Source organism: Crotalus tigris, unplaced genomic scaffold (assembly GCF_016545835.1).
Source record: "Crotalus tigris isolate CLP2741 ecotype Arizona unplaced genomic scaffold, ASM1654583v1 scf7180000019225.73910, whole genome shotgun sequence".
Lineage (NCBI taxonomy): Eukaryota > Metazoa > Chordata > Lepidosauria > Squamata > Viperidae > Crotalus > Crotalus tigris.
The window spans coordinates 52,643-64,796 of NW_024097444.1; the positions used below are offsets into that span (position 1 = coordinate 52,643).

Below are 12,154 nucleotides of genomic sequence, written 5' to 3' on the forward strand. Positions count from 1 at the left end.
GAAGATGTAGGTCTTTACCTAAAGTTAGAAACAGGTGAATTTCCATGGACAGAGGTTTCCATAAATTGGGTACTTTTCGGCGAAAAGACCCTAGTCTCCACTTATTCACCTTGCCTTTCATAAACCTGGAAAAGGTCCTCTGTTGATTGTTTCATAGCACCAATGGTTAGCGGAGACAGGAATGCCTTCAAACAGTTTGATTTCTTCTGTGAGGTGCTTTAAATTGCTTAGAGATGAGGTAGCTCAATTCATAATGAAGGGGGGTTCCCATCATCACGTCCCAATCCAAGACTTTCAGTTTTATGCACAGGGTGAGCCCGAACAACGTGAGGCACCTCCACAATTCAAAACGAATGGCTGGACACATGTTTTGCTCATGAGCTTTATGTAATCCACATGTGCCTGTCAGTCCATTTCTGCTTTTCTGCTTGGTGAGCTTAGAGGTTGGGCTACGTGTGCAGATGACACTTTTCCTTTTACTACTAACTTGATGGATGGATGTGCCTGGGCACTAAAAATTAATTCCAGACTTGAACTCTGGAAGGGGCAGTTTAAACTAAGCTGTCGTTTCCTTGGGTCCTTGTACTATTTTGGTGACATTAAATAAACACAACTGTCTTCTTTAGGCTTTCCAAGTTAAAAACTTTTAATTTCTGAAATTGTAGCTATTTTAAGCAAAAAGTTAGATTCATCTTGCAGGCATTTTGTGTTAATTGTGGGGTGTATTCTTTCAACGGTTTTAATCTTTGGATATTTTGTCTTGTCTCCTTTCTCCCTCCCCCTCCCTTCCCTTCCTCTCCCTCCTTTTGGGGGGGGGATCAGAGCAAGGAAGATATTTATTTTGTAGTCTTGAATAAAGAGGAAGGTTCTGGCCTGGGATTTAGCGTCGCTGGAGGAATAGACCTGGAACAAAAATCAATCATCGTAAGTGGCGACTGCATCTTTCTTCTAAGTGGGTTGCAAAGCCAGCTGGAAATTAGATCGAGAACTCATTTATCAAGTCATGAGTTAGCTGTACAATCCTATTGTGAAAGTTTGCTTGCTTCATTTTGTATCCCATCTGTTGATGCTATCAGAGAGGCAAGTGGGCTTGCATGCCAGATAAACTCTGATGCACACAAGTTTGCCAAGATAAGTATCCGTGATAGGCTCACACATATCTTAGCGACTGGAAATCCTGACATTAGCTCCATCCGAGCCCTATAATACATATGCTTTGTATTCCAGGATTCCCAAACCCAGTCTTTCTACTGGGACCTGAAAAAACTTTTTAAAAGAGCTGTAGGAAACACATTAGTTAAACATTTGTGGCTTATATGAACTGCAACTACTCACCTACAGCAATGTTTTAGGATCATTGGATTTTTGGCAATATCAAATGGAATCTTACTTATACAATCCAAATTTATTTATTGAATTCGCTTCGTTTCTCTATACACTTAGATGATTTTATGTTTGCTCAGCTACAGTCTTTAGGCCCAACTTAGTTTGGGGTGAATCTGAATTCATTTTGTCTTTATTTATAGTCCACTTAGGAGTTTCAGTGCAACTTGCCTATGATTTCTGTGTGTTTTTCCTGAGTGATTCCCTGCCTTTTACAGAAACAAATTCTTCAGTGGTAGAGATGAATACCTTGAGATACCTTGAGACTGAAGGCAAAGCCTTTCTCAAGTTAAGTTCAGTGGTTTGCCATTGTCTCCTTTCTGGTGTTTTACAACTTCTCCATCAGCCCTGGGACTTTCAGGTGTTTCCCATCCAAATACTAAACCAGTCCAACCCGGCTTAGCTTCTCAAAGTCAGGCAAGGTCAGCTAAATGCTGCCACCTGCTGGGACACTAAAACTAGGACTGTGTCAAAGGGGGATTTGGCTTTAATGAAGCATTGGGTGAAATTTTTTGAAGCTGTGAGTGAAGTGAAACTGCTATGTTACTTTGCTTATTATTTGGAGATTTCTTCTGGTATTTGCCTTTGCTAGAAGTATATGGAGAATTCTGCAAACCAGCCTGGGGGCAAATTGCATAATTTCTGCTCTTGGACAAGGCAAAGAGCATTATTTTTGTGGAGCAAAGGATCTTGTTAACCCAAAGTGCACCCCCTTGCCTAGGCCGCTCAAAATCATCTTCCAAAAAGTATGTATATGTCTTGGAAATTTGGCTCAAAATATTACAAGAAGCATCTGTTTTAAACATTAGAAGCGTTTGTTTCTGAGTTTGGCTGACATTCCTACACAGGGCTATATTATCTTTCCATCAACTTCCACAGAGACTTGGCTCACATGATCAGATTCAACTACATTGTGTAGCATGGGTTGGTCTGTTTCATTGGTACCTATCATTGGTACCTTTTGGGCAAGAGAACACATTCCTTTACTCTCTGTATTATGCCTGGCTTGGAAACTTCTCCAAGGACAGAACACTAGCCTAGACTGGCCTTTAGGTAGCTCCAGTTATTTAGTCCATTCCTTCCTAACCTTCATAGAGGACGCAATGGCTCAGAGGTTAAAGACTCTGAGCTTATCAGATGGAAAGCTGACAGCCTGGGTTCGAGACCTGAGCACCACACAAAAGGGTGAGCCCCTGTTCCTTACCCCAGCTCCTGCTCACCTAGCAGTTCGAAAATACGCAAATGTGAGTAGATTAATAGGTACCACTTTGGTGGGAAGGTAACAGCATTCCATGCATGTTTGGCATATAACCATGCTGGCCACATGACCACGGAAAATGTCTTCGGACAACGCTGGTCCCCTTGGCCAAGAAACAGAGATGAGCACCATGCCCTAGAGTTGAACACGACTAGACGTGGGAAACTTTTACTTTTACCTTTTCTTAGCCTTCTGAAATACATCATGGTTGGGTTCCAAAATCTATGTATCAGGGAAGTATTTCCTAATAAATTGAGCTGCCAATTTACATATACAGTAGATTGATTGGCCTTCATTTTTAATCAGCTGATAATTCAACATGCCTTCGTATCTTGAACAGTTGCTTTGCTCTGGGTTGTGTGTTTTATGTTTCATAGTAATTGACAAATAAAATGCTACAGCTGGTATTCTTAATAACGAGCCAGATTCTGTGAATTTGGATATTGTCTCACATGTTTTCCAACAGTCCAAAAGGCACCATTACTGAACTTCTGTTCATGTGAAGATTTATAGAAACCAGGAGACCAGGAGTTCTAGTCTCACCTTGGGCACAAAGCCAGCTGAGTAACTTTGGGCCAGTCACTGTCTCTCAGCCCTAAGAAGCAGATAATGGCAAACTACTTCTGAAATCTTGCTAAGAACACTGCAGGGTCTTGTCCAAGCAGTTGCCAAGAGTAAAGACTGACTCGAAGGCACACACAAATCAGTTAGTTAAACTGGGAAAAAGGAGAATCTTTTAAATCTGCTAACAGTTCTTTGATCCACTGACAATCTTCATCGTAATGTGTCTTCTTGAAGGTCCATCGGGTGTTTTCCAAAGGGGTGGCTTCCCAGGAAGGGAAAATTCACCGTGGTGACCTAATTCTTTCTATCAATGGCACTTGTTTGGCGGGTTCTGTCCATGGGGATGTCCTCAATGCGCTCCATCAGGCCAGGCTCCATAAATATGCCATCGTGGTCATCAAAAAGGAGAAAGACAGAGGAAGGAGGCCTCCTCAGAGCAATGAGATGCCTACTTCTGATAGGCCAACTTTGGTGGATGCAGCCACGGGAAGTGAAGCAGGTACTGTACAATACAGATTCGGCAGTGTTTGAAATGAATTCATCCACCCTTCTACTCTCTCAAGAAATCGTAGTGGTGGCGGGGAGAGCTGCCCCCATAAGATTCATACTCTAATTATAAATTTTGGGATGGAGTAAGTGAAAATATGAAAATACATTCAACTGTCAATTGGACTCCTTTAGTATCCAAATAATCATTTGAAAAATAGGAAGATGCTTAGATATCTCAGGCCAAAACAGAACTGAACTGCTAGATTTTCACGCAGAACAGTTGGAAATCTGACAGTGGCTCTTGACTTTTGGTTTACAGATCAGATAATAAATATGAACATTTTATTTCCAGAGACGTTTAGATTTATAGGCATTTGTATAATCCAAGTTCAAGTATTCTAACAGCATCACTGAAGCCCTGCTCCCACAGCTAAAAAGAGAAGTCTCAGATGGTCCGCTTTCCATTTCAAACAATATAAATAACATGAGGAAGGAAAGATTGCAAAATATGATTTATAATTTCCAAAGATTTGGAGAACTAGACATGTCTCTGATGTATTGTCAAAGCCTATTTTGTGCTCTCTGTGGTATGACCTCTTATAGGTGATTAACCTATATTTGGTCATTAGAGCAAGTTTTCTGAATTTTTTTCTCTCCAAAGGTCCAAGTGGGGAACTGAATGGGGCCCTTTGTGTTGAACTTTTGAAGACTTCTGCTGGCTTGGGTTTCAGCCTGGATGGTGGGAAAGCTTCAGTATCTGGAGACAGACCTTTGTTCATCAAAAGAATTTTTAAAGGTAACTTGGACAATTTTCTGAAAATCCTGTTTTTTTTCCTCTGTTAAAGACAGTCTGAAATCTCACTGCCCTCTTTACAAGTCTGAATGGGCTTTATTTATTTGCAGAAATAAAAAGGAGACCCATCTCCTCTGAAGAAAATATTTATGTCAGCATTAACAAAATGACGCAGCCCAGTACCAATGTTTGGAGATTCTCAGTCATCCAGGTCATAGTTCTCCCGAAGATGCTTTTTCACAAGGCAACTGGATTTTCTAGCCCAGTATCACTTTGTGATATTTGTACTGTTCAAAATTCCAGCCTGCTAGACCTCACCCAACAGACCAGCCAATCCCTAATCTGCTTTCTCTATGCTATTATTGTCACCCTGTTTATCAGAAATGCTCGATGCATCTTTCAAAGAAAATAAGCTATAGAGGTTTTGTACATGAACTGTAATGTACTGTATTTTAACACTAGAAATAGTGTTTCTTTATTTTTTCAGTCTTTCTACCAATCTGCACTTTGATATTTCTGCCAACAGGTGGTGCTGCTGAACAAGCTGGAAAACTGGAAGCGGGTGATGAAATTCTTGCAATTGGAGGAAAATCCCTGCTTGGACTCATGCACTATGATGCGTGGAACATCATTAAATCTGTCCCAGAGGGGCCCATTCACCTGCTGATCAGGAAGCATCGGCCGCCAGAATGACGGATCCCGATCTCTGAGTTCCACTTACCTTTTGAGCACAACCTTACCAGTTTTGTTTGCCAGGAGCTGGAATGGTGGCATCTGGGATGTTATTCTACTAGGTCAGAATGGTTTAATCAGTCGAGAAGCATCAAGATACATATGCAAGACTGGTATCAAGAGTCAATATGGTCAGGCAGCTACCCCATGTTTAGACCTCATTGGAGGGCCTCTGGGCACAGTTTGGTTCTCTTAATTGCAATCAACTTGTTCACTGAGAAGATAAATAAACAAGAACTTAGCAACTCATCAAAGCGGCTATTGTCTGCACTGACTCTCTGGAAAGGAGGTGCAGCAGTTCATAAAAAATGAGATATCTTCAATAAATCCCCTAAACTTTGGAGCTGACCTAAGCAAGGAATTGATTTAATGTGTTCTTGTTTTACAGATGGTGTCTTTCTTTCCATGCTTATGGAAGGTGCCATAATTTCCCAACAGATTACTTTCTTCTTACTGAATTCTTACTCAATCTTTGCCACTGACACCCAGAAGCAATGCTTTGGGTTTATGGTCTGCCCTCCCTCCCTCCCTCCCTCCCTCCCTCCCTCCCCCCCCTCTCTCTCCAGTACACCCATGGACTGGGGGGAAGGAACATAAGATATGAGAAGACTACAAAGGAGTGGGTGCAAAGTGCACCTGCCACGTAGCCTGAATAGCTGATACCAACTATACAAATCTAGAGCAATAAGGGGGGGGGAGAGAGAATCCCTGCATTTTATAAATTAAATCAATGGCTGTTGGTGTCTTTTGCTTTTAATGCCAAAGATGGCACAATGAAGTGTTTTGCATTGGTTCTATGGAAAGTTCGGTAGTATACAGGGGGCAAAAGAGAGAGAGATTGCATTTGGTTTCTTATTATTATAATGAAGAGTTTTGGTATCTTCTTTTCCATCACTTCGGGTTATTGTTCCCAGCATTTGTAGCTCACTGAAGGTGAAGCTCTCGGATTTAGTTCTGGGCATCTCCAACTCAACCGTCTTGAATATCAGAACATGCAGAGCTGGAAAAGGATTTTGCCAAAGATCTGGAAGAGCTGTTGCCCACTAGAACAGCACATGCTCAGCTTAGAAGGACCAGTGGCCTGATTTGGTGAAAGACTGCTTCATATATTGATCTGGAAGCCACCGGCCCCGCAAAGGACACCTCAGGTTTAGCCATGAACTCATTTTCATGGTCCTTCTTAAACTCTTATCACAAAGAGAAGTATTTGCCGTAAATTTTGTAAACTGATAACTATTTATTGGGAAACGTACTATGTATTAGGAAACCTGAGTGTCTTTTAAAACGTCTGAATGATTTGAATGTGTCTGTCTGAAATTTTTACATTTTGTAAATCAAACTGAGTGATGAAATTGTCCAATATGGATGACTACAAGGGTTTTCTAGATATACCAGGTAGTTTTGACTTCAGCTGCTTTTGTGGGTCCAGCATGCTTTTAGTTTTAAAAAAATGAGAAGGTCTGGGGAAAAAATATGTGTTTTCTATTGTAGAGGTAAGAATTTTTTCAAGGACCTGGGGAGCGCTAATGAAAATGTCTCAGCTGTCAATATTAAATCACCAAACCTGGATGTGACACTATATGTAGATTGAAGAATAGATACAGGGAGAAAATATAATAATGGTTGTTTTTCTAGGACAGTTTAGTAGGGATATAATGTTCAGTGTTTATCATCTAAAATCACAGTTATTGGCCTCTAGAATTTAAATTGGAAGAATTTTAGAAAAATAGAACTTACATCTTCCTAATGCCAAGGAAGATACACTTTATTAAAATAAGGCAGTAAACCAAGATCACATTTTTACAGAAAGGCATTCTTGATTTGCCTAAAATTGCATTCAATACTTTTGAGATAAAATGGAAGAAACCATTGATAAAGACAGTTTCAGTTGTGAAAGTAAAGATTATTTTAGTTGTGCTCTATTCCTGATTACTACTTGCATGTATCCTTTGTTTTTTGTTTTGTTTTGCAATGGTATGAAATCATTTGCTGTTACCCACTTCATTTTTACTTCCTAAGGGTTTTTTTTAGCTTCTTGACTTTTCATTCTAGTCTACAGCTTGTAGTTCCAGTGTTCCTCATCACCAGGTCTGATCTGCGTAGCTTTTTGAAGAACTCTCAGGTGCTGCCACCTCCTGTGACTTTCAAAACAAAGAGAAAACAAATTACAAGTCCGGGCCTGAAAGTGTGGGTTTTCTGAATTTCAATTCTATATGGCCATAACTTCCAATTCTATTCTAAAATGTTGGTTTTAGCAGGTTTTTTGTGCCTCTGTGGTAGCAGTTTCTTAAATAGACGGTTAAAGAGTCTGTGTGATTGCACGTGTTCCCTCTAGATTGTGGAAAATGTGTATGTAGTTCACAATCTCAAAATGAACAAAAATTACTTTTATTTACACACTTCATCACAGTATCACATGCACTAATTCTGAATACTTCTACACATAGTCAAAGCACATGCCTGACAAATCATTTTAGTGGGGAAATTATTTTAAGCAGAGAGCTAAATGAAAGGGAGGTTGGGGAGAGGCAGGTATCAGCACAAAGCGGTATGATAATCCTAAAATAAATTGGAGGGGGGATTAGTTTTCAAGGAAATGACAAATATTGGAAATTAATTAAATATATATATATATTGTTCCTGTTGCCTTAAATTCCTATGTCACTATCAAACCCTCAATTCCAGATTTTAAACACCAAATGAGATTTATATTTATGACAAAACCATTTACACCAAGCCATATCACCCTTGTGGTGAGTGGATTTATTTTGTATATTTATTTGAAGCCACATATTCACAGGGTGGGGCTAAAAACAATCAAAGTGGCAGCTGCAACCAATGTGATTCAAGCCCTAACCTCATTTTTAGGTGCATCAGGATGTATCTAAAAAGAGGCGGGGCTTTGCACAAGCACAATCTCTTCCATGATTTTGGGGGAAACCTCTACAGACGACCCCAATCCATATGGGCATTTACAAGAAGTGCTTTCAGGAAAAAAAATGCATTTAATGGAGATTTATTGCAAATTGATTGCAATCCACTTTACCACTTTACCCTTGCTGGTAACAACATTCAGCGTTTGATCTAGTTAGCCCCTAACTCAAGTCATATCTTTTCCAGGACCTTGGACAGCTCACCATCATGCTAGGTCTATCAAAATCATCATTACAACCCGTTAGCACAATTTTATTCCACGGCCCTATTCACTTTCTGCAGGAAGGACTTAGTATAACACAAGCCACTTAATGGGATTGGCAAGGCAAGGCATTATACCATCAGTCCCTTCCTTCTTGGTTAGGCAGGCAACAGAAGGTGGAGCTTGGGGCCCTGCAACCAATCAATGGTTGAGAGGTGTGTCCTGCAAAGGAGAAGTTTGTTGTTTCAGAATCTCTGGGTTCAGTTTGTTTTTTCTCAGAGTTTGCAATCTGAGGCTGAAGGGAGCTTAACCAACCATCTTTGCCTCCACATTAATGTTTGCATAAAAGACCATTTCTGTAAAATATTTCAGCCTCCTTCCCCAACAGTCGTAATTTGCAATGGTCACAAAGTAGATTGGTCACATGACTGATTTGATTTTATGACTTGTTTTACAGCAGTCATTAAGCGAATACCGTAGTAATAAAGTGACCACCATGGTCATTAAGCTAACCCAAAGCTTCCTAGGGGCCAGTTTTGCCAAAACCCAGAAGTCAATGCTGATTTCCAAAAAAACCATCATCAAATACATTCATGTGACCTCTGGACACCACAAATGGCTGTAAATGTACCCCAGTTGCCGGGTGCTTGAAGTGTGGTCATATGACCGAGGAGGGGTCTGACCATCAGAACTTCGCATTCAGATAATAAGTACCTTCCTCAGGTAAGTCCATCTGAACTTCAAACAGTTGCTAGGCAACCGGTTGTAAGTTAAGGACTACCTGTATCTTTATACAGAAATGAATCGCCATCTGTAAATCTTCCTCAGCTTGCTCTTTCCATTTTCTTTTTCCTGTTAAGAGTGAGTTACCCAAAATTAGTGCCATGCAGAAGCATAGGAACTACAAATACCAAAATTCTGTAGCCAATATGGCCAAAGGGATTCTGGTAGTATGTAATGCTGATATAACATTAAATTAGTAGGCAGCAAAATTGAAATCTAAGCACTGGCTGATACATTGCCTACCATTGCACGGTTGGCATGCTGGTATTTCCTTCCAGAATTGCTAGGATAAAGGCATCTTTAAATTAAGATGTTTTGTCTGCAACTTCGCCATCAGTCACTTAATCTATACATGAAAAGTGAACTTAATGTATTATAATTTTATAAATATTAATTTGGAATCATGACCAGGGTATTCAGAATGTATTCAGACTGTGTAAGTCCATCTGTTCTCCAGACACACAAGTTAATTATGTGAAAAAATGAATATCGTTTAAAATGTATGATTAATTTTATTTTTATGCTGTCTTTTACCTTGCTCTAGACATCAATTATCTATCCCTGTTACTGATGAGCTGTCAGCTTGATAATAATAATTTTGAATTAGTGGATCTGAAATTAGCATATCGCAGAAACTGGGTGGAATATATATTTGTCGTGTCATTGAAAGTGGCACCTTGTAAGGAACAAATTGAGCAAGGGAGTTGTACAGTAACACAATGGAAAGATGGGAGAACTCAAAATCACACCATAGTTGAGGAGACAGTAAACATCTCATGGGTTATAGAGAGCAAACTAGGTGCTTAGCAGATTAATTTCTACCTTTGGAACGTTTATGTGATTCCCAATGGATGATCTCAGAGTTAGCCACCCAGACATAAATTTACTACCCCCTCTTACCCAGGTGTGTGTCAAAAAAGTCAAAATGGCCTCCCAAGCACACAATTAAAATACCTGATTCGTGTAAAAAAAGGGGCAGGGCTTGGTGTGATTACAGCTGCCATCTTTACTTTTTTGACTTCTCCTGGCAACACCACTGCCTCTTGTATGAAACAGGCCACAATTCTGTGTGAGTGTTTTTTTTTTAACTGCAACACATTACTTCCAGTACGATGTTGTATATTAACACAATCGTTTTTATAAATATGTCCTTTGTGTTCAGGTTATTTTTAAATGCCTTGTTGTAAAAAGATAAGTGCAATAATGGACGTAGACTGTGTACCTTTCCAAATGTGCTTTACTCCAATTGTCTGAATGAGCATCTCTTTAAAAAAAAACAGTTTCACCACAATTTTTTTAGTGACTTCTAAAAATAAATAATAATGTTACTTTACTGGGTTACTGTTTGTGTTGAAATGCAGGAATCTTGAACCTAATTTTTATTTTCCAACATGTGACTCATCTTACGATGTTCACACATTGTGCTAAACTTTAATTTGCTCAGTCATGGTTTGTTTAAATCATAGTGGCTTAGGTTTGGAAAATATGCTAACTTATCAAGCATGGGCTATAGCAGGGATCCCCAATTTATGGACTGCGGGTGAGCGTGTGCACGTGTGCTGCATTTGCACGCGTGGCAGGCACGCACATGCTGCTCGTGCAAATGGAGCTGTGCGCTTGTGCACACGGTTGCCAGCCGTTCACGCAGAACCATCCCCTTTCCCTGTCCCCTGCCCATTCTCAAGGCCGGGAAGGTTGGGGAACTCTGGGCTATAGGATATCATGGCTTGGATTCAAACAATATTCAAGGTATAGCCACTGAAACACAGTATTTTACCTGGAAATTAACTCTCCCTCCACCCCACCTCTGATATTTCTACTATCTTAGTGGAGCTTTTAGAAGACCTGAGGTTATTCTTGCAAAGCAGTAAATTGTATTTGCTTTGAAACATGTTAGCTCCCAATTTGTTTACCTCTTATTAAAACTTTTTTTGTTTTTTTAAAAAAAGTCAGTCGATATAATAATCTAGATAAGGGGTAGGCAACCTTGGCTCTTTTATGACTCGTGGACTTCAGCTCCCAGAATTCCTGAGCCAGCCATGCTGAAGGGAAAGGGAGAGGTTTCCAAGCTGAGCCATGGTGGTTCAGGAATTCTGGGAGCTGAAGTCCACGAGTCATAAAAGAGCCAAGGTTGCCTACCCTTGATCTAGGGAATAGCAAACAAGGATTGAGGACCTTCTATACACATTCAATATTCTCAATTTGTTTTAAGAAAGTAGGAGACTGAATTTTAATCCCACCTTAGGCAACAAATCAGGCTTGGTGACTTTGGGTCAGTCAGTCATCCCAACTCACCTCACAGGGTTGTTGTTGTAGGGAAAATAAGAGGAGGAAGGTGTATTAGGTATGTTCACCAACTTGAGTTGTATATGAAAAAAAGGGATTAAAAAAAATGGAGAGCCAGTCTGGTGTAAAGGTTAAGGCATCAGGCTAGAAACTGGGAGATGGTGAGTTCTAGTCCTAATCTTAGGCATGAAACTAGCTGGGTGATCTTGGGCCAGTCACTCACTCTCAGCCCTAGGAAGGGGACAATGGCAAAACATTCTGGGGGGAAAAACCTGCCAAGAGAACTACAAGGACTTGTCCAGGTGGTGTCTGAATATTAGACGCAATTGAACAGAAGAAAAAGATTGTCAATGGAGATTATCAAGTCATCCAGGTCATGGTTGTCCCAAAGGTGTTTTTACAAAAGGCAACTGGACTTTGTTTTTCCTTGACGATGTTTTTCTTCTCATCCAAAAAGCTTCTTCAGTTCTGACTGAAGCTTCTGCAAGTCAGAACTGAAGAAGCTTCTTGGATGAGAAGCGAAACGTCTTCAAGGAAAAACAAAGGAAGTCCAATTGCTTCTTGAAAAATCACCTTTGGGAGAATAAAAGGAAACGGTTTACCCACTAGGTGGCAGTAGATACAGCAACATATAGGTACAATTGCATACAGTAGCAAAGAGGCACGATTGAAGCAGTTTTGCAGTTCTGGTTTAACAATATATCTCAAACTTCCAGGCATTTGAACAGAA

The 12,154-nt window shown here is 40.1% G+C and overlaps 1 protein-coding gene across 2 annotated transcripts in view; it reads left to right on the forward strand.

Moving 5' to 3' along the window:
* The window catches only part of LOC120316073 (PDZ domain-containing protein 2-like), a 55,865-nt gene extending 45,394 nt beyond the window's left edge, over window positions 1-10,471 (forward strand). For both annotated transcript variants that reach the window (XM_039361256.1, XM_039361257.1), the window contains exons 16-19: window positions 823-924; window positions 3,440-3,704; window positions 4,356-4,490; window positions 5,014-10,471. In XM_039361256.1, coding sequence (XP_039217190.1) covers window positions 823-924; window positions 3,440-3,704; window positions 4,356-4,490; window positions 5,014-5,180 — 669 coding nt within the window. In that variant the 3' untranslated portion in view covers window positions 5,181-10,471. The remainder of the gene's footprint in view (window positions 1-822; window positions 925-3,439; window positions 3,705-4,355; window positions 4,491-5,013) is intronic.
* Window positions 10,472-12,154: the final 1,683 nt, after the last annotated feature.